This window comes from Aquila chrysaetos, chromosome 1 (genome assembly GCF_900496995.4).
Source record: "Aquila chrysaetos chrysaetos chromosome 1, bAquChr1.4, whole genome shotgun sequence".
In the NCBI taxonomy this organism is placed as follows: domain Eukaryota; kingdom Metazoa; phylum Chordata; class Aves; order Accipitriformes; family Accipitridae; genus Aquila; species Aquila chrysaetos.
This window is the reverse complement of record NC_044004.1, coordinates 36,986,011-37,006,587: the sequence shown is the minus strand read 5'-3', so window position 1 is coordinate 37,006,587 and position 20,577 is coordinate 36,986,011. Positions and strand designations below refer to the sequence as shown.

General features: G+C 43.3%; 2 protein-coding genes across 2 annotated transcripts in view; one reads left to right on the top strand and one right to left on the bottom strand.

Moving 5' to 3' along the window:
• Positions 1 to 9,481: 9,481 nt before the first annotated feature.
• LOC115343864 (WAS/WASL-interacting protein family member 1-like) lies at positions 9,482 to 11,113 on the bottom strand. Its single transcript, XM_030020415.1, is given in 3 exon segments — positions 9,482 to 10,638; positions 10,641 to 10,772; positions 11,083 to 11,113. Coding segments are annotated over 3 exon segments (1,320 nt in total).
• The window catches only part of STOX2 (storkhead box 2), a 75,285-nt gene continuing 65,240 nt past the window's right edge, over positions 10,533 to 20,577 (top strand). The window contains exon 1 of the mRNA XM_030012955.2: positions 10,533 to 11,341. Coding sequence (XP_029868815.1) covers positions 11,176 to 11,341 — 166 coding nt within the window. The 5' untranslated portion in view covers positions 10,533 to 11,175. The remainder of the gene's footprint in view (positions 11,342 to 20,577) is intronic.

Genomic DNA, 20,577 nt, shown 5'->3' with positions numbered 1-20,577 from the left:
ATTTCCAGTGCAGCAGGGAACCACACTGGCTTCTATTGAAATAATTGGGCAGATGCTACAGAAGATTATGCAATAAAACCTGTATGTTACTTTTAAGTGGCTGGGTTTTTGATAATTGCTGTAGGACCATTTATTAGGTAAATAATTAGTCTTTGCAGATAAGAAGTAGGATACACTGTACATCGGAGAGATTTATGAGAGCTAAAAGGTAACACATGCATATATTGGCAGCTGTTTACAGCACTAATTTGTGTGTTTCATTTCATTCCTGAATTTTATTTCAAAAGCTTCAGACAATGCAGGATTGAGAATACGGTGGCTGAAAGCAAAGCAACTAAGAAACGTATTTGAAAAGCCTGCATATGATATCCATTCCTTTTATAAGGAGCATTTCCTTCATGACCTCCTCCTGTTTTGTATTTAACATTTCAAAGAACTTTGGGGGACTGTCTGTAGGCTGTGTCTTCATGAAGCCAGTAGCCAAGGATTTAAAGTATTGTCATCGCTGGCCTGAAGCTGAAAACTGCAGGCGGTTTTAATCCCGGGGGGGTGTGTGTGTGTGTGTGTGTGTGTGTGTAGGTGTTTAAACCCAACCTTTTGTGTTCAGATTAGGAGTGCAGAAGGATAGACTTAAGGGGTGTTAGTGAGAGTTTTTTCATTGGTAGCTCAGTAATAGCATCAGGCTTTGAAACTACTTTTTTCCAATTCTTTGTTATTTCAGTAATTACTATGTGGTGGGTAGAAATCCATAGGGTTTGTGTTTTTTTAAGTACCACAGCAATGACACGGGGATGTGGGCAATAAAAAGAAGTACTTGTTTTTATAACTTTTAACTCCTTGCACGACTGAGGGCACTTAAATGCCTTCTCGGATAGTCTATCATTGTTTCAGTCCTGGATGTCTGTGTTTATTTTGTCTTGGTTCCATCAGCTGGGGTAATAGTAAGATCCATCTTTGCAGAGGAAGGAAGTCAAAAACAATTTGGCACTAGCATCATACTCTGACAAATCCAAAGTCTGCCAGTTGCGAAGGCAGATTGCCTGATCTACCTTACACTGTCTGAGAGATGGAAAGGTTACCGAACATCTCTCCCATCAAGGAAAAGATCAAAGGCAAGTTGCTAAGCACTTGCATATGGAGTTTCTTTTACTTTCTGTTAGAACCTAAGAAACATTTGTCCTGAGTATTTGTTGATTCCTGGAATAGCTGGGGGTAAAGAGCACTTGAAATTTTTACGTGTGGAAACATGATGACTGCTTGCAAGAGTTTCTGAGATGAGCACCATAACTAATAAGATTTACTACAGTTTGCTTGTGTAGGTATTGAGTTCAGCTCAATAGTGATCAGTTTTAATGAAGACTAAAGACTTTCTAGCTCTTCATTTTGTATAGGATTCTTTCAAATAGAATTGTAATGCTAGGAAATGTCACTTTCATGTAAACTGTCTCACTTACGAAGTTTGCTTCTTTTGAAAAAGATCATTTTAGATTTCCAGAAATATTAAGTATAAGTGGTTCTGTCTGCCTTACAAAAATTCATTATAATATGAAAAGCATTTTGAAAGAAACCTTATCCTATGCCAGTGCCATTCACATGCTTTAAGGATGTAAGTACTCTTTTGTGGTGGGAGTGAGGAGTATACTTTTCAGAATTAGAGGAGATTTTTTTCTCTACTTTTCTAATTTGATATTAGTTTACTTAATTTCACTATTTCAGTTTGGCTATTGCAATGATATTCCTTTGTAATAAGGGATATTTTTCTTCATAACATCTACTTTTCACTTGTTCTCAGCCTTGACTCTGGTAGGAAACTTCTAGGTTGAAAAATTCACACCAGATACTGCTCTTCTATCCAGTGTGACGCTCAAGTGCTATGTTAGAAGCAGTTTGCTAAGGTGAGGCTTTGGGTGCTGTTTCTGCTTAGCTTCACTGAGGACTTGAAAGATCTTGCACTGACCTTCAGAAAATCTGGACAATAACAGTACTCTGCTGGCTTTACATCCCTCTTTGTATTTAAAAACAAATTAATTAATAACAAAGCAACCGACAGCCACCCAGTAATATAGAAGGATATATAGAAAAAAGTAGTAGAGCTCCCTGTGGTTGATACATTTGCTTTAACAGATTGCACTGTTATGTAGGGCGTCACTTAGTAAGACAAAAATTATTTTGTTGCACTAGTCCCCAGCTGAAGAATTTTTCTTACAAGGTGATGGGAGAAGTTTGAGACCCAGTGCTGTAAAATGTTTTTTTCTTGTTCCTCTACTAGAATACAAAAATCTCTGCACTCAGGAGAAATGCTCAGAACAGCTTCTACAGAGAGGCAAGTGCAAGTGGTGCCTGCATAAACCTTCATCTGAACAGGGCAATGGGAAATTGTCTCTGGGTGCACACAGGTGGGTAATGTCAGAACTTCGAAAGCCAAGCAGAGGGTGGCAACAAGCTGTGGTAACCAGGAATAGGCAGGGTAGCTGTCCCAGGAGTGGAGTCTTCCTTCTGATGGGTGCTACAGAAGAGAACAGAGAAGCTCCAGGGTCCCACTGAAAACCAATGACTAAAGAGTACCACCTTCATGGGAACAAACTGACTCTGCAACACTGCAGTCTGGTCCAGAGAACACGCAGGCTGATAGTTTTGCACTGAGTTTCCAGAAGCCTTTGGGTCAGGCATGTGTTGAGTCACCTAATTTCTGTCTGTGTTTATGACTCCTCTCTAGAGTTTTTTCCTGCCCAAATACTAATAGATGCCAATGAGACAGCCTCTGAATCTCTAAGACTATAATAAAATATCCAAGGAGTAATTGAATTACTTTTCTGTGAGGTGATGAATCAGTGCTTTTTCACTCTTGGGTTTGTCTCTTGCTTGCATTCTCTTCAAACTGATGGGTGGGAACCATACATTTTCAGTGCTAAACCACTATTTTAAAGGTCTGTTTAATATAGGCAGAGCTTCATGCACATATGGAAGTAAATTCATGACAAGAGGTTGTTTACAAAGGGTGGAGCAGCCTATTTTCAGGCCTCCCAACTTTTCTAAGGTTTTTAAGATCTCTGCCTGTTATACATGCTATATATATACATCTATAAAATATACCTACTATATTGCACAGCTGTATAAGCAAGAATTTTGAGAGGGAGCTTAGTACTGGGTTGTTCAGCAGATGCTCTGTGGAGTTATAGCAGCTGCTGGGATTTAGTTCCCTTGGTGTGCTGCTTCAGTTTTTAGGACTGCCCATCAAATATGTTCATTGTCCCATTTGCAAACATGCCTGCTTTTGTGTATGGCAAGGAATTCTTCTAGACAAGAATTTAGAGTTTAAAACTAATATACTGATAAATAATATCCATGCAACATGCAAAACAGTGCCCACTTGCTATAGCCAATGGCTTCCTTTTCTTTCTCAATGGATTTTTGCTTTAAAGGTACCTACCTGACACACAGAATCTGCTTATTGTTTGTGTTGCTGTAGCACCCAGGAGCTTCAGCAGAGCCCAAGGCCTGCTCATGATTGGTGCCATCTTCACAATCTCGTGAGGTGTTACATGAGCGTAAAGCAAAAACACAGGCTCTGTGGAGGAATGGGAAGAGACACAGAGGTGTGTGAATTAGTCTTTAAAAACATAATCTGTAATGGCTTTTACTGCTGGTAGGATCTACATTGGCTACTTACTTCTCACTCTCTATTTTTTAAACTCCCAAAGCAGAAGGATAGGCTGTCTTTCTAACTTACAGTACAGCTGGCCCCCATATATCAGTATGTTACTTAAATACCAGGGTACTAATGATATGTGACACCAGTGGAAAACAAGAAAGTTGAGGCCAACACTTTTGGCACATCTTTTACTACTATATTCTTTGGAAGAGCAGCCAGTGAATGAATTGAGTTGCTGTAAATCCACTTCTCCAAGTTTTTGAAATCTATTATATGCGAGAGGTTTAATAGATACTTGACTCTGTGAAAATGTGTGCAGGATTCATGGCTTGCCTCCCTCTCCAGTTAGTTTTGTACACCGAGGAGTTACAAGCCCAGCTTCCATCCGTTTTAACTAACCGGCTCTGAGTCAGTGATAATAGGAGAGGAAAAGCGTGCATCAACGCGAAGGCTGTATCCTACAGCCTGTGTTCCTTCTGATATGCTGGTATGTTTTTAGGTAGTCTTGGGTACCCAGATTTAAAACCCTTCTGCATCAATTGTCTTCTGTGCAGAGGAAGCACAAATGCAGTCAGAAGGTCTCGCATAAAAAAAAAACAGGGGAGCCTTTCTTCTCATAACAGAGGCAGGTTTTTCTTAAAAGTCATGCAAGTTAAAATAAATACCACAGCGCATAAGCCAGCACACAGAAAAATGAATCAGTGAGCTACAGCATGTGTGCAGCAGCAGTACTGCATTCCTGTCATCACACATTCCCAAAGCATAACAGTGAGAGAAATATGATCCGAAACTGGTTTAAGTGGTGCTGTAATTAAGCCAGGATTACTACCATAGTATAACACAACCTGATAGCGTTCCAGAGGTAGACTGAAGACTTGCTTGTGATAAGCTCTGAAACATTTTCCTTTTTTTATATTTGGAAGTTTTTTCACTTACACCTTTGCCCTTGGGATTTTTTTCTTTCCCTTTCTGGTGGAGTTTCTCAAACGCTCTCTTGAAGGAGAGAGGGTTGTTTGAGCAAGCCCAACTTTTCCCTTGCCAATAAATCCATCAAGAGAGGCTGCCTTACTTTGTGACCTGGACCACAAGCATAGAGTACAAGTACTTGGCTTCTCTGGCATATTTGAGTAACAGTGGGTACCAGAGAGAGGTGACAATACTGTTAATGTCAGAAATCTAAGGGCTGGTGTGAAAGAGGATGTGCTGCGTCATGAGTTTTCTGGTTTGTTCTTGCCAGTATATCTGATTACAAAGACCTGGAAGGGAAAACTAGTGCTTCCTACAGCCAAGGACAGTTGCAGCCTGTTGCCAGACCTCCTTAACTAGTAAGGGATTGCACAAAAACATCTTTTTTAGAGTCTGAGTTCTGCACATTTGTTAATACAGAGACACAAGAATCCATGCATGAAAATGGTGAGTTTATGCAGTGGACAATTTTCTCACTTCATGGATTTATTAATATTAGAAACGCAGGCAATGTATTTTGTCAGGAAGGCTCTTACGCAGAGCTGTAGATCTAATAAAACCATATATTGCCATGGTCTGTGATGTTATACCCGAGTTTGGTGTTTTCCCCAAGTTCTTAATTACATTTTTTCCACCTCTTCTCGCACTCAACTTTCCTTCCCCCTCCTCTGCTTTACTGCTTTTCAACTGCTTGTACTACAGGCTTTTTACTTCTTTATTTTCTACTTATTCCTTTCTGCTCTCCCTCTTCCACTTTCATAGGCCCTGCATTTCCTTCCCAGCATCTTGCAGCATCCTATCTCCACCTTTTAAAAAGTTATAGAATTTGATGGTTTTGTTTTCATAGGCTACAAAATGACTCTCTGCTCCCTGTTTTACCTGGCTGCCGGTGACTGTGGCTGCTGTTAGGGCAAAGTCTCCCCTGTGTCCCAGTAATACCAACGCTATTCATAGTCTTTGTTTCTGAAGCTGGGAACCGGGAAAGGACCCTTATCATAGACCTGCAGGGAGTGAAGCCACAAGGCTTTGTGCCGAGCACTCGGTATCTTGACATTGCTGGTTCTTCTGGTAGTGTTGGGTGCTTGTCAGACACCAGCTCAGCTGACAGTAATAAAGCAAAGCCCTTTTAATTTCCTCCCTGCAAGGCAGACAGTTGACTACGTGCAACAGGCAAGGTAGTGACAGGGTAAGGGAGAACCCAGGCTTTGAATGCATAGTTTGAGAGATGATGATTTTAGAGGTATAGCTTGTCTTAGCAAAGAGGGGGATTGCTTTCCTCCTTGTGTGTCCTATTATTTTGGCATTTTTATTTTAGTATTTGGCTTGCATGCTTATTTCATTTGAAAACCTCATGCAGTCAGTCCCCAGGCCAGTCAAGCTGAGGCGGTAACACCAGCCCACCCTGCTACTGAAGCCTGCTTCTCTCCCCCTATGGAAACTTGTTTGTCATGGGGAGGAAAAAAGAAGTAGTCCCAACTGAAACTTGAAATACCACATTACATGAGAGCAATTACCATATATGCACACGTGCACAAGCACGCATGCACACACACATGCAGAGAAATATATATATACAGCTCACCATATTGTACTCTGCTACATAATTATTATTTGTCAATTGAGGAAAAATAAGCCTATAAAATTGATGCTGGGACCCTTGAGTTTTAAGCGTATTTGCCACTTATTATCTACACTCTTCTGGGCCAGTGATGTCCTTTTTTTTTTGCCATTTGCCATCTATAAAATGGGAACAGACCTGCTTAGCAACTAGTAAGTGAGTGTTTATGAAGATCAAATGCAACAGAGATCCTTAGTAATATTTGTTTTCTCACTTTTTAAAAGATAACACAGAAGGTTTTCAGAAGCTAAGATTTTGAATTGCTTCTCTGAAAGCCTTCAGGTTCCCTATGAACTTGGACTGAAGCAGGGTTGTGACTGAAACCTTGAACACATAAGAATCCTTTGTAATGTCTTATATGTACCTAAGCTTCTTTTTTGAAATTCATAATGTTAAATCAGTGCCTTTGAAATGGCTACTATTATGTTGCCAATTCCTGATAAGGAGTTGTTAGGTTAAGGGGGAGGCAGGATGCCTATTTTTGGTTTAGTTCAGACTTTTTTCCCAAGATCTTTATGGTCTATTCATCCAAGCCTCACCTATCCCTCTAGTAATTCAAGAAAGAGATGTTACCTTTTGGACTTTAAATACCAAATTATAAAAATAAATGCTCTATCTGATTCTCAACAAAAAGCTTCTGTAGTAAAAAAAAAAAAAAAGCTGGGGGTGAATTAAAAAAAAAAAAAAGACAGCAAAAAGTTTTGAAACCATCTCCCTTTCCTCTTCATCATCAATAGCAAGTGATCAGATTCCCTTCAGTTCAATTCCTGCTTGGAAGAAGTATTTTTCCTTATTCCTAGCAAGCCCCGTCAGACTATTTCCATACTTCTTTTTACAATTAGGCAAAACTTTACCAATGTGTAGCAGGTAGGCAAAAATATTTGTAAATTAAAGCAGAATTTCCCAGTGGTTTCAGCCAAAGAAAACTGCCGTCCCCGCCACTATTAGAACTGTTGGATTAAACAGCGTATTTTTATTTATTTCAAACTGTGCTTATAAGGGTACTGTACTATTGTTCACCAAGCAGGACGCCATTTGTAGCTGGGAACATTTCTTTCTCTACACTGCTCTAACATAGCCGTATGAATCCAGACATTTATTTTATTTAAAAAAAAAAAAAAAGTAATTTAAAATGTCTAAGAATAAAATGTTGTGGGGTTTTTTTGAAAGCCCTCAAATTTTAGCTTTCAGTTCATAGGAAGAAAATTATTTTATTTCAGTTTGGCCACCGAAGCAAAAAATCAATTACATTCACAGTTCTAGCTCTTTTTCCAAAGCAAACAGCCAAAACTTAAACTTGGTCTTTAATTATATATTTGATTCATCCCAGTAACAACACGACTTCAAACAATGCAAGAGCAGGAGGAAACTTGCTCTGAATTCCTCTCTTCAAAGAGAAGAACTCTTTCAGATACCATGTCAGAAAACTTTAAGCTGAAACCAAACAAGATAACTGTGAGAAGACTGAATACAAGAAGTTTTAGCTGACCACAGGAATAACGTCTCAGTACCGAGAGGAGGCCTCCAAAATTGCTTTTAAACAGATCTCCCCACATTTGGGAAAAGAAAGTTGACCTTGCTAGATGGATTGCTTATTCCTCTCATTCCCTCCTCCCCCCATTTTAATATGAAAATAACTTTTCATAGTTGTAGGAGCAAATTATTATTTGCTTAAAATTATCACACAACGAAAATGCATCCTGTTATCTGTGCCCAAAACTATGAACCAGTCTGATTCCTACAATTGATTAAGTAGAAGGTACTGTGTGTTAATCATATGTACTGTATTACTCTCGTGACCATTCCCGCAAGTGTACAAATTAAATAAAACTACTTGAAAGACAGTCATCGGTTCATTACTGCACAGCAGATTGCTCAAAAAGAATTGGGATATGTGTGCTTTATCCAACAGCTGCAGAGCCATCCCCTGGCTTTTTATCTGATACTTGTTACAATAGCTCTGGAACTAGACTCAAATCTTTTTATTTGGGAATAATTATGCAGAAAGCCAGCATAAGGATCACTGTGGTCTTGTTCCCCCCCCGGCCCGCTTTGTTCTGTCTTTCTACTTCTTGACCTCATTTTTCCTCCTCATTGCTTATTCCTATTTGTCTCATGTCTTTTTTAATGGAACAGATTGATATCTAGGCCTGTGTCTAGACTAGGAGAAAGGTTGAGTTTAGTTCAGCTGTAGGTTGAAGCTAGCTGGCCAGCTATATTCAACCACTTCTTGACAGCTGGAAATGCACTGCCACAGTTGGTTCAACTTTCAGACAGTGCAATAAGAGTTTATGCTCCTGGCTAGAATTTAATTTGCTTTTACATCTGGTAAAATGGGTAAGTTTTTTAGGTTTGACTTAGCTAGGTAGTGCTAACCAATTTATCCCAACCTCAGCCTTTGATGAGAAAATTTGAACAGTTCTAGAAGTTCTCCTTACAGTTTTTCTGGTCTGAGGGTGAAAACATGTTCTATTATAAGCTTTGCGTAGGTTGATGAGTAAATTGCTAGATGAGTAAGTTGCATGATGGAAAATATCTTATATTTTTATTAGTGGAGCTCTAGGCCTTTTTTTTTGCTCATCTTTCTTACTTTTTCCTGGTTGCGACCAGTATACAAAGTATCAATGGAAACATGTCATTCCTGATAGCTTCTCACACAGTTGGAAGGAGATGAGGCTGAATGAGAAAGGACCCCATAGTATTTAATTTTCAATGTTCTTGCTGGGTTTCATTCACGTCATTTCTACTCATGTGAGAGGGATGGCTGCATATGAAACCCTGAATCATTCTTTGGCGTGTGTTCTGCCCACAGTAGTATGGCTAGCCAGGCGAGCTGAGGTGGATACTGAAGTGATTAACCCAAAGCTGTGCAGCAAGGCAGCAAAGGGATAACGTCTCAAGGTCCGCTGGCTTTGACGTTCAATTCATTCACCGACGGTCATCCTTTCACGGGTTCACCACTATTGAAAAATTTGAATTACTGACAAAATTACAGTCCTCTGATTTTCCACGCTCTTAGAAATGTGACACAACCCACTCTAAGAAAGGTTCAATAATTATAAAAACGTAAACAGAAGCAATGTATTGGCAGCATTTTCAAATCCCTGCGTTGCAGTCGTAACGCTGGCACTACCTGATGTCAAGCGTGCCCAAAGCTGTCCCGCGGAGGAGGAACCGAGTCCCCTCGTGCCGTTGTGGTTAACCAGGGCTCACAAAACCCCGCTGCCCTGGCGCCCTGGCCCAGTTCAAGATGTCGCCCTGGACGCAGCCACAGGCGCCACTGGGGTGAGAGGGTGGGCGACCGCCTTCCCACCGGCGAGGCGGGTAGGCTGGGTGGGTGTCCTGGATATCCTTGCGGGGCGCAATGCTTTTTTAAGGCAGTGGCATGACTGACCAGGCCCTCCTGGGGAGAGCGGGGACGCAGCGGCTCTTGAGGTGCCGAGGGGGGAAAAGAAGGCGCCGTTGAGGGAGGTGAACCCCGCTGGCTCCACGAAGGGGTGCCCCGGGGGTACGAATCTCTCCCGGCCCCCCTCCCTCCGCCGTATCCGGTCGGCCCGGGGCGGGAGCGGTGCCCGAAGGGGCCCGGAGACGAGACGAGGCGAGGCGAGGCGCGACGGGCCTCGCCGCCATGCCCTTCCTCCCCTTCCCGCCGCTCGGGGCGGCGCGCGCCGCCGCCCCCTCCCCATTGGCTGCCGCGGGCGGCGCCCGGAGCCCGGCGCTGCGGGGTGCCCGGCGCTGTGCACCGCGCTCGGCGCCCGCCTCCCCCGGCGCTCCGCCGCCAGAGCCACCGCCGGGAAGGAAGGGAGGGAGGAAGGAAGGAAGGAAGGAAGGACGGGAGGACGGACGGACGGAAAGGAGGCGGAGCGGGCGCGGGCAGGAGGGGGCCGCGCCCCCCGCGGTGCACGGGGCTTTGTACGCGGGTGCCTGCGAGCCGGCCTGAGCCCCGGCCGGCGCCGCACGGGGGAGCGCGGAGCCCGGCGGGACCCGCAGGCCGCGCCGGGACTAGCATGAGCCCGGGCGGCGGCGCGGCGCCCGGCGCTCCAGCAGCAGCTGCTCGCGGCGCGGCGGGGCGGAGGGAGGGCGGCGGGCGGGCCGGGCAGGCGGGCGGTGCGGCCGGCGGCCTCCCCGCTGACCTCGCCCCCCGCGCCGGCCGCCCCTAGCGCGGAGCCGGCGGTCGGTCCAGCCCCGGGGACAGGCGGGCGGGGGTCGGGGTCGGCCATGGCGAGGCGCGACGCTGCCGGGGGCCGCGGGCCGCTGCCGGCCGCCCGGGCGCCGCGGGCCTGAGGGGAGCGGCGGCGGCGGGGGAGTCGCGGCTGCTTCCGCTGGTCCCGCGGCCGGGAGAGGCGCCTGCGGGCCCTCCCTCCTCCTCCTTCTCCTCCTCCTCCTCCTCCTCCTCCTCCTCTCCTCCTCCTCCTCCTCCTCCGCTCGCCGCGCCGGGAGGTGCCGCCGCCTCCCCAGCGCCGGGCGCGCCGCCGTCGGGGTCGCAGCCGGCGGCCGCGGGGTTTTCCTCGTTTGTTTGGGCCTTTTGTGTCGCGGCTCACAGTTGGCTAAGCACGGCCGGGCTGAATCGGGCCATTGTTTGGGACCCCCGAGCTCCCACGCTGCACATCTCACCCCCCCACCCCCCACCCCCGTTTTTTGCCTGAGAAGCCACATAACGTGCCTTTCCTCCACGCGAATCTGGGAGCTGTAAGCTGGACCGATTGCAAATGAAGTGTAATGCATTGTGGGACGTGTGTAAAATTGGATCATTCGAGGGGAAAAAAAAAAAAAAAGGAAGGGACCTGCGGCTGGCGCCCTAGAAGAGGTAGCGGCGAGATGCGCGCAGGTTGCGCCCCGGCGGTACCCGCGCTAGGCTGATGCCAGGCAGCGCGCATCCGGCGAGCAGCAAGGCCTGACCCATGCAGCAGCGGGAGGATTAGGCTCGGGCATCCTCAGGATGAAGAAGACGCGGAGTACGACCTTGCGGCGGGCCTGGCCTAGCTCCGACTTCTCTGACCGGGCCTCAGACCGCATGAGGTCCCGCAGCGAGAAGGACTACCGGCTGCACAAACACTTCCCACCGGCTTTCATTTCCCAGGCATCACGGGGCTACATGACATCAGGTTTGTAACGTTATTTGTGCGTGCGAGAGAGCTTTATTGCGAAGCTGGTGCGGGATGTGTGTCTGGCTGGGAGGGCTGTGTTGGTGGGTACGGAGGGGAGCCTGCGACCGGGAGCCCAAGTTGTTATGAATAATGCAAAAAAAAAAAAAAATAGCATACATCCACCATTTTGTACCTCTGCAAGATTCACAGCGGGGCCCTCACAATATGGTGTTTAAAATCTATTAGTGGAGTGAAATAAACGTATGAGAGAAACGGTCACGTCTGTCGTGGAAGGGCAGATAAAAATGACTGGGTGCACAGAGCATGGAGCCCTTTGCTCCTTTTGTGCGTAAAAGCATGTGCTGGGTATTTACTGCTGCCCCACATGCTCCCCTTTAAATGCAGTTAACTCTAGTTAACTCGTTGGGGTTTCGTGTTTTTCCATTTTGGAAAGGAAAAGGGTCACCTGTGATTGCAAACGCTTTCGCCTTGTTACAGGCTCTCCGGGTTTCAGCTGCATGTTTCTGCAATGGCAAAGCACGCTTTGGTGCAAATGACTATAAACACATTTGGATCTGTTGTTTGAGGTGTAGAAGAACAGACTTGTGTATGTGGGGGAACGCACACGTGCCTGTATATTTGTTTGTCGATTGCTTTCAAGGGAGGCTGTAGGGAAATAATGGACACTGCACCAACATGTTTGTGCATGGGAAAGAGAGACCGCAAACAAAACAAAAAACAGCGCAGGGAAAGGCAGGCACTGGGGAGAGGCTTGGCCTCCGACGGAGTGCTGGTGCGATTTTGGAAAGCCTCAGTACTGTTAATGGAAACTGCTCCATCCTGAAATGCATCTTAATGGCCTTGGAATTCAGACATTTCATAAACACCCGAAAGAAGACTTGGGAAAATGCTGATGGGGAGGGGGCTGGGGGCAGAAAATCCTGGAAACCTCCTTTGTTGTTCTGCTGCCTGCTTATTGTGATGGTCGGACATAACGTTTCATTACTACGATGGCAAATTCCAATTTATCATGAAGGCACGTTTTCCCTCTGAGGCTCAATTTAGGTTGAGTGGGCAGATTCCTTTAAATGAGAAAAAGAGGGAGAGGGAGAAAATGAAGGTATTTATTATGCATTACTGAAAACATTTCCAGTCCTGTGCCCTGTCCCATTCCCCACCCCCCATTTCTGCTGCAAAGGTTGAGCCAAAGATTGTGGTTGTCAGTTATGTGCTCACTTTCCTATCTTTGGCCCTTAATAAACATATCTCTTTGGTCAGGATTGGTTTCTCATGTTTTAAAAATGTCTCGTGACTGTTATTTCTTTAACGCCCAAGCACAGGGGAAATAATACGCATTTTATTGAAAAATCTGCCTGTGTAAGAATATTGTGCTATTTTGGCAATAGCTGCTCTGATTTTTTCCCTTTTCTGGGAAGCCACATATTGAGAGAAAATGACAAGGATAATTTATGCTTGAACAGCTGAAGAAGAGGAGAGTGGTGGTGGTGGTGGAGGGGTGATTTTGTTTCATTGGTGCTGCAATACCTGGAAGTGGCTGGAAAGCCAAATCTGTCCCTACTGTGAAGATTTTTGTTCTGCGTGAATGTCCTGATATTCCCACTGTAAGATACACTGTGTCAGTTCTGTTGAAGTCGGTACTTAAGGCCTTTCTTTCAGTGTGGAAGCCCGTATTTAAAAGAGAAGGAGCTCACGTGGGCATTTTGTGCCAAGCGGTGTGTTTTTTTGCTTGTTTTTAATTCTTCAGGGAAGCATTCTGGCTCTGTAAAAGCTTTATCTTGGCAAGATTGGTACAATCCAATCAGACAGTCAAACACCAGCGATCTGCAAAATCAGATGTGTCACCCTGCATTTTTTTGGCAGATATGTGTGTCCTGAGGGGGGGCAGGAGGGGCTAGATTTGTAATCTGCTATAAATGTTTTAAAGTAATCTCCAGACCCCCGGAATACCGTGTTTATGAATATACAGTGCATTGATTTCAGTTGCAACAACTGAAGAAGAACAAACATCATGTTTAGTTTGAGTAATTTGCAAAAGTTGTTGGAGGGAGAATACATTGAAAATTAAAATGAGCAAATTTTTTTTTTTTTTAAAACCAAAACAACAACTTAGTGGGCTTTTAGCTGGAAATGCAATTGTTCTCTTGATGGATAGTTTTCACATTCATTTATTTTGAAAGGATCCTTTTCCACTGCCTTTCCAAATATTAGTTTTGGGAGGAATGGCTGCTGTATCTAAACACTTCTCACTATTTGAAGGAAACTCACTTCCTTGCAAGAAATCTATAGGAAGTCCTCTGGAATAAAAGTTGTGGGGTTCAGGAATACAAACACATTCTTTGTCACGCAGAATGTGGTAGGGGAGAAAGTGTCCCGAAACACATGGGCTTTTCAGAGGGCTGCATTCTGTTTATCCCAACCATTTAACCTCATCGCTATTAGCATTGTTGTGGTTCTCTTTTAATTAAATGCCGCATTGTTTGGGATGGGGGTGGAGAGTGGGAAGGAAACCTTGGGGTTTTGCCTTAATTACTCCGCTTACAGAAATATGAAAAAGCAGACAGTCAAATGGCCTTCAAGAAGATGCTAAAAAGCTTGAAACGTTAATATTCGAGTATGCCTGAGTGGTGCGTGGAGAATTGTATATATATTTCTTTCAGCACAGAGAAATACTTAGTAATGGTGTTGCAGTCAATGCTGTGGTGTTTTATCTGGGGAAAATACAGTCTCTAAGCAGAACTGTGTTTATAATGGAAGTGCAAACCTCATGCAAGAGTGGTGAAGCACACCCGATTTTAAGCAGCCTTTTCAGTAAAACTGAGTAAGGACCAGTTTGATGTATGCTTGATTAGAAGCAGCATTGGTGGCTGGCAGTCACATTTTCAATACTTGGGGAACAAACTGCCTGTAATTACAGAAAATTGATGCAGATGCAATTCATCTGAAATTTAAAGATTGTTTGACAGATGAAGGGAGATGGAAGTAAGGAGGAAAAAAAGCAGGGAGTTTAGAAAATCACACATTTTTACTGCTGAATAATCTCTTGATACATGCTATTAAATCGGCTGTACTCCAGGGTTTCTTTAGGCCTCCTAGCAACCACTAGGTTCAAAGGCCATGCAAGGAGTTCATTGTTCATGCGGAATATTAATTTCCCAGTGGAGGACTGACTTGGAGAAAAAACACTGAAAAAGAAAACTACAACAATGTAGAGCTTTGACCTTGCGTGAAAAGAGATGTTGAAAAGTTTGAATCCAATAAAATTCATACACGTTACTGAAAAAGGGGAAATGTACTTGAAGTTTTTGATAGATTGCCGCTTAATTGAAGGGAAAATAAAGAAATAGTATGAAACTGCCAAGCAGGATAAAACTTACTGAAACTTAGGAGGGCTCCAAACGGTCACACGAAGTAATATGTATAGCTTTTGAAATGTAAAAGCTTCTTGCTTTTTTTTCTTTTTTTCCCTCCTAAATAACAAAGGCAAATCCTGGATTTTCTTTTAGCGAAGAACTGCACCCTGTGGTTGACTGAGACGTTAAATGTTACCAGAACTGAGTAGCACTCTGGAAAGAACTGGTTTTTTTCCGCAGCCTTTCTTGAGCTACTGTAATTGAAGATCTTGGTGTTGGAGGTAATGTGTCAGTTGGAGATGGGGGTGGTGTAGGGTAACAGTCTAGCACATGCAGCATGAAGGAATGTCTGAAGAGCTTTCTACAACAGTAAAAACTAATTAATTCCAGAGCATGCTTATTTGAAGATTACCTTCTGAAAAATTTGCAATTACTTTATTGCACTTTGCTATAAAATTTCCCTGCAGAGGTTTCAGTGCTCCAAAGTTGAAGGGTAAAATTCAGTCTCGGTGTTGCCCTACTGTTACGGGAGTCTAATTACCAAGTTGAAGCGGAAGGGAAAGGAGAGAAGTGTGTAACACTGCTATCCAACTGATGGCATCTGTGTGCGAATTAAAATTTGTAGGAGGAAAAGATATCCTCATTCTCTGATTCAACGATATGTGATGGAAGGTCTAGGACTGCCTCTTCAGCCTCCTTGAATGGTAAGAAGGATATTGGGAGTCATTTGAGGAAATCTGAAAGTCCTGAGTTTTGGTTTTTTTTTTTTTTAAGCTTGAACCTGTAACTCTAACAAAAACTAATATTTGGAGACAACCATTCGTGGTCTGAAGAACTCAGTTTAACGTAATTGAGAAATGACAGATACATACAAAGCCTTGAAGCTCATTCAGTTCTCCTGTCCCTTAATTCAGTTATCCAAAGGAATACGTTCTAGCTTGAAAGTAGCTGTGTTGTGATTAATATTTAATGGAATAATCAGTATTACATCACCTTCTTTTTCTCTCAGTGTGGTATTAAGAAACACCTTTCAGTTTATCTGCTTAACAGTAATTTGATCTATGTGCCTCTCTGAATTCTGAGTAGCTTTAGGCTGTCTTAGACCAGACCTGTTAATGGGACAGTAAAAACTGAGACCGTGTAAGGTGTCAGTGCCTAGCAGGGCTAGCTTTGCCTCTTGGCTCCTGCTCTGTCTCCTTTGCTTCAGTCTGTGCTGACCTGGTGAACCCCAAGTGGGTTCAGTTCACTCTGTTCAGTTACTTCAGGGGCTATGCTTGCTTTATTGCTTGGAAAGTTGCTCCTGGGCTTGCTGTGCCTTCCATTCCATTTTGGCCTCTGCAGCATCCACTTACCCTGACGGAGAAATAGGAACTTGTACTGCATCCTGATCAGGGGAGGGGGTCTAAGTGTGCTCTGTCTTCAGACCATAAGCTTGGCCCACATTCATAGACCAGTCATTTGTGCACAATTTCTAGCTCATTTCCCCCTGAATGAATACAAAAGACATTCTAAAGAAGCCTAAAAGAATACAAAAGACAATCTTATCTCCTCCTTCTGTAGAACCCTGGTTTTCACTCCTGTGGTTGGTTACCTGTGCAGTATTAACTCACATACAGGGCTGTGCCCATGCCTGTGTGTTACACCACTGTCTCCGCACCTGGTCCTTTCCCCGCAGATACCAAGAGGTTTTCTGCGTATCCAAGACTTCACCTTTAGACCAAGCTGCGGACAGCATCCTGTGTACTACTTGTGCATTCAGCTGACCAAATTGCATTTGAGTACCTGTTGTTCTTCCTGGCTGCTGTGACCTATGAGCAAGGGGATCTGGAGTGGCTTTTCCGTTCATGTCATTAGAAGTAAAATCAAAGAGGAATGAATATAGGAAAGAAACAGAAGTCTGTGTGTGTGCCTATCTTACCTAGACCTGTTCATGTTTCTATCTCGGTTCAAAGCACTCATCCCTGCAGGGCTAAGTTTCAGGTTATTTTTTCCTCCCCGGCCTCTGTCGCTGCTTGCATTCAAAGTCCCTGTGTTTTCTCTGCTGGTTTGCTTGGACCTTCGGCCAGACTGGCGTGCATCAAGGTGCTCTGGGATCAGGTCACCAAAGGGTGTCATCTCACTGGCGTTTGCGCAGAGGTGTCAGTCTGAATCGGAATATACTTCTAGGTGTGTTTTCCAGTAGTCCTGTGATTGAAGTAATTTGTTACATGCACACCAGACATGGTGGTAGCCTACTGAAGATACAGGATGCTACTCTTTCAAGTATAGACAAGGGTTCAGAAGAAACACAGTACTGATTCATCACAAATAGCTCCCAGTCTCTCACAGGTGTAGAAACTCTGTCTTCGTTGGCAACATTTGATAAACCTGAAGGGTGTTGAATATCTTGCCATTTTGGAATTGAATAGCAGCCACATCTTTGCAAAATGCATTACTTGTTGGAGGAGACTGAAATGTGAGGATTTTGCAGATCACCTTGGTTTAGCCTAGTGACCTGCTCAGTTGTGAGCAACAATAGGCCTTCATTTGTATGCAGGAGAGTTCATCCCAGAGTAAACTACCATCTTTGTAACATTCTTTGCACAGTTTAAAGAGGTGTAAGTACAATTAGGTATGAAGACTAAAAAGATGATATTTTGCTAAGCACATTGTAGAAATCCTCCAAAAATTGGGGGTTTCTTTTCAGTATTCTGGGGAGCTTCTTTAGGTGACTCTGCTTCATAAACTGTAGCAGGTTGTAGAATATCTCTGTGAACAGCATTAAAATCAAATCATCCTATCACCTAAACTCTGCCGTGATTCAAGTAAAGCAGTGCTGAAAAAAATTTCAGATACAATTAGTCTTGACTCCTCCTGAGCATGCTTTTACCTGGTTGGAAGAGGCCAGACAGTATTAAAGCCATGATCAAAAATTGTCAGCTAATTCAGAACTTGTGTAAGAATTGCTAAATAATACAATATTAATTGTGGGGTTTTTTTTTGCTTGAAAGGCATGATACATTACATTATTTTAAATTATAAAGCTACCATTAAATTACCAGGGCTGGATATTTGGTGGGTTTGGTGGAGTAGATATAAATCTGAGCCTAGAAATATGGGTTGCCCTTCGTAACAAGTATCTAATGAATACTGTATGCAATTCTGCCTAACTATTGGGTTTAATTTTCACCAGAAAAAGGAAGAGGAGTGGTAACCATTGAAACTGAGACCTGAATGCCTGAACTTGACCAGAACATATTCGGTTATACGTCTTTTTTACTAGGTAGATTAAATATGAGGACAGAAAGACAAAATGAGGGCTAAAAGCTTCTCTAAAAGTCTCAGGGAACTGTGTGCTTCTGTACTTGTCCTTGGAATAATTTTTAGTGTCAAGGCCAGTGGCAGCCAGAGTAGGCCTAGGGAAAATGCTTGAGTATTGAAGCTGCAAAACTCTCCCAAACCAAGCAGTTGTTGCTCCCAAGTGACTGCCTCTAGCAATGAGGGGTATGAAAGTTGTTTATAGCTACTGGCTTGCTTTTTTCAGTACATTTATCGAGTTGGCTTGCTCTACTGATGCTGTTTTGTATCTCACTCTTAGATGACATATAGGTGCTGGAATTATCTTGCTCAAATAGACTGGGGGGGGGGCAGACCTGGCTTTACAGGAAGCATATTTGCACATGCAGCGTGATGGAGTGGGTAGAGCAGTCTAGTTTAGACAGAACCCTGGGCTCTATTGGCAGCTTTTAAGCAGTCTGCAAAAGGTAACGGAAACAAGAAAACTTGATTTTCAACAGGCTTGAATTCATTATAAAAAGGATAGCAAGTTTCCCTTTTCCTTCCTCCAAAGAAAGATTAAAATCACTGGGTTTGAAAGTCAGGAGGTGAGGAAGGTGTTCCCAGTTGTGTCAGTGGTCACCTTTGTTTTCCTGGGCACTTCGTTTCTGCAGTTCCCTACACTTAGATTGTAATCTGTTCAGTAGGAGAAAGTGTCTCCTTTATTTTGTGCTGTAATATTGCCAATCACAAAAAATGTCCTATCTCAACCCAGGCCTTGAATTGGTAATGGTGGGTAAGAATGAACATCCAAAACCAGGTGTATTCAGTGTTAACAGAGCAGTCCTCATTCCGCAACTGGAATCCTGTGTTCAGACAAACCTTTGGATGCCACTGTGTTCATAAGAATTTTCCATCTCGCCTTCCTGCAAGCTGAAAAAGAAGGCCTGCTTATAATACCAGCAGTAAATGATGTGTTATTCAGTACTGTTATCACTTCTACCTTGTCAACCAACTCCTCACAACCCAAAGATAGCTGTTTTTTATCAAATTGTAGATCATGTGATTCCTATAATTTTTAAAGTATAGGAGTGGTTCTTGTTACTTCAGTGGGAAATGCTGTCTGCATGAGATAGCTACAAATGCACGACTCATTAGAAATCTCAAGTTGTGTTGTTGAAAAAACAGATCTCGATGGTTTTATTGGATCTGATACAGTGTGAAAGCAGAAGACAAAAGAGGACGAATAAACAATTTATTTGAGGAACTGCTTTTAATGTGTGGACTTATATGTGGACCTATGCTTCTTGAGGGTAGGGATGGCCTGTGTATTGCACATGGATTTCAGGTATTGTGAATGAGAAGTTGATTGTATTTCGACTAGGTCTTTTCATTTAATGAAAGTAGCAAGAAGAGAGACAGCAGAGGTATCTTGCAAGTCTTTCATTTTGTATCTGTCGTATAAAGTTACTCCTAACTTTTGTTTCTCTGTGATCCATTAGAGGTATTGGTGGCTAGGCAGTACACTGCATACTTTAGCTTTCAGCTGAAACGATTAAGCAGTAACTGCTTCTGTTTAGCAGTTTTTCTTTACAAGAGTTGTCCAGATAGCCTAGATGAACTGTAGCCCTCTCTCTTCCTTATGCCTTATAGACCAGGGGTTTTGTTTTGAAAAGTATGTCTAACAGTAGAGTAGAATGGACTCCTGGACACTAATCGTCATCTTTCCAAATGTGATGGAGAATGCAGCTGCAGTTTGTCTGGGATGCTGGAACTGAAGCAATACGAGAATCCCTTCTAGAGTTTGGGTACTGTCCTCAGTGCGGTATGCATGTCCATGAAGCATCTCGCACACCCGTTCTTGAGGTGCCGAAAGTGAGTAGAAATCTGCATTTAGTGATCTCAAAACACCTTTGCCAGCTACTATTTTCTTTCCCAGCTGTATTGTCTAAAGAAAAAAAATGAATGGGCCTTTGTAGTGAATTTGACCTCAACATTTTGAGGCCCGAAGAGTATAATAGGCAATTCAGAAATACTTACTTAATGTGGCCTGGAAAAGGCAAAGTTCAGTATGAAAGCCGAGTTCATCATAACACAGGAAGCTGTGCTGGGAGAACCTAGATTATATAAGCTAGTTTTCTTGCCCATTTGTGTTCTTTTAATTTCCTCCATATTTTCCTATGAATTTCCTGTTGATGACCTGTGACCTAGTGTCAGAAGATGAACTTCTGACCATATGTGATAATGTTTTAAATGCCATAAATTGGACTGTTTATCTTATAAGGCAGTAAAGATGATGTACTAAATTTCATTGTGGTACTTAACTTTGCCTCTTAAATTTTCACAGTGTTTTAGAGCAAAGTACCATTCTTCATTTTCATAGGATGTTCTAAATTCTGCCCTCCTGAGAATTTACATTCTTGGATCAAACAGTGACCTTGTTTTACTACACGTAAACCTTAAACTAAATATTTTTTTAAACAGGGTGAAGCGGAAATGTTTTTTACAAGGTTTTCTTAAGATTTGTGTGCTTTTAGGTGTAAATGCTGCATGGCCGGCTGGGTGAATAGAGGGAACAAAAATTTCAGAGGAAAAGTTTTATTGGCTTTAACATTAAGTTTGAAACAG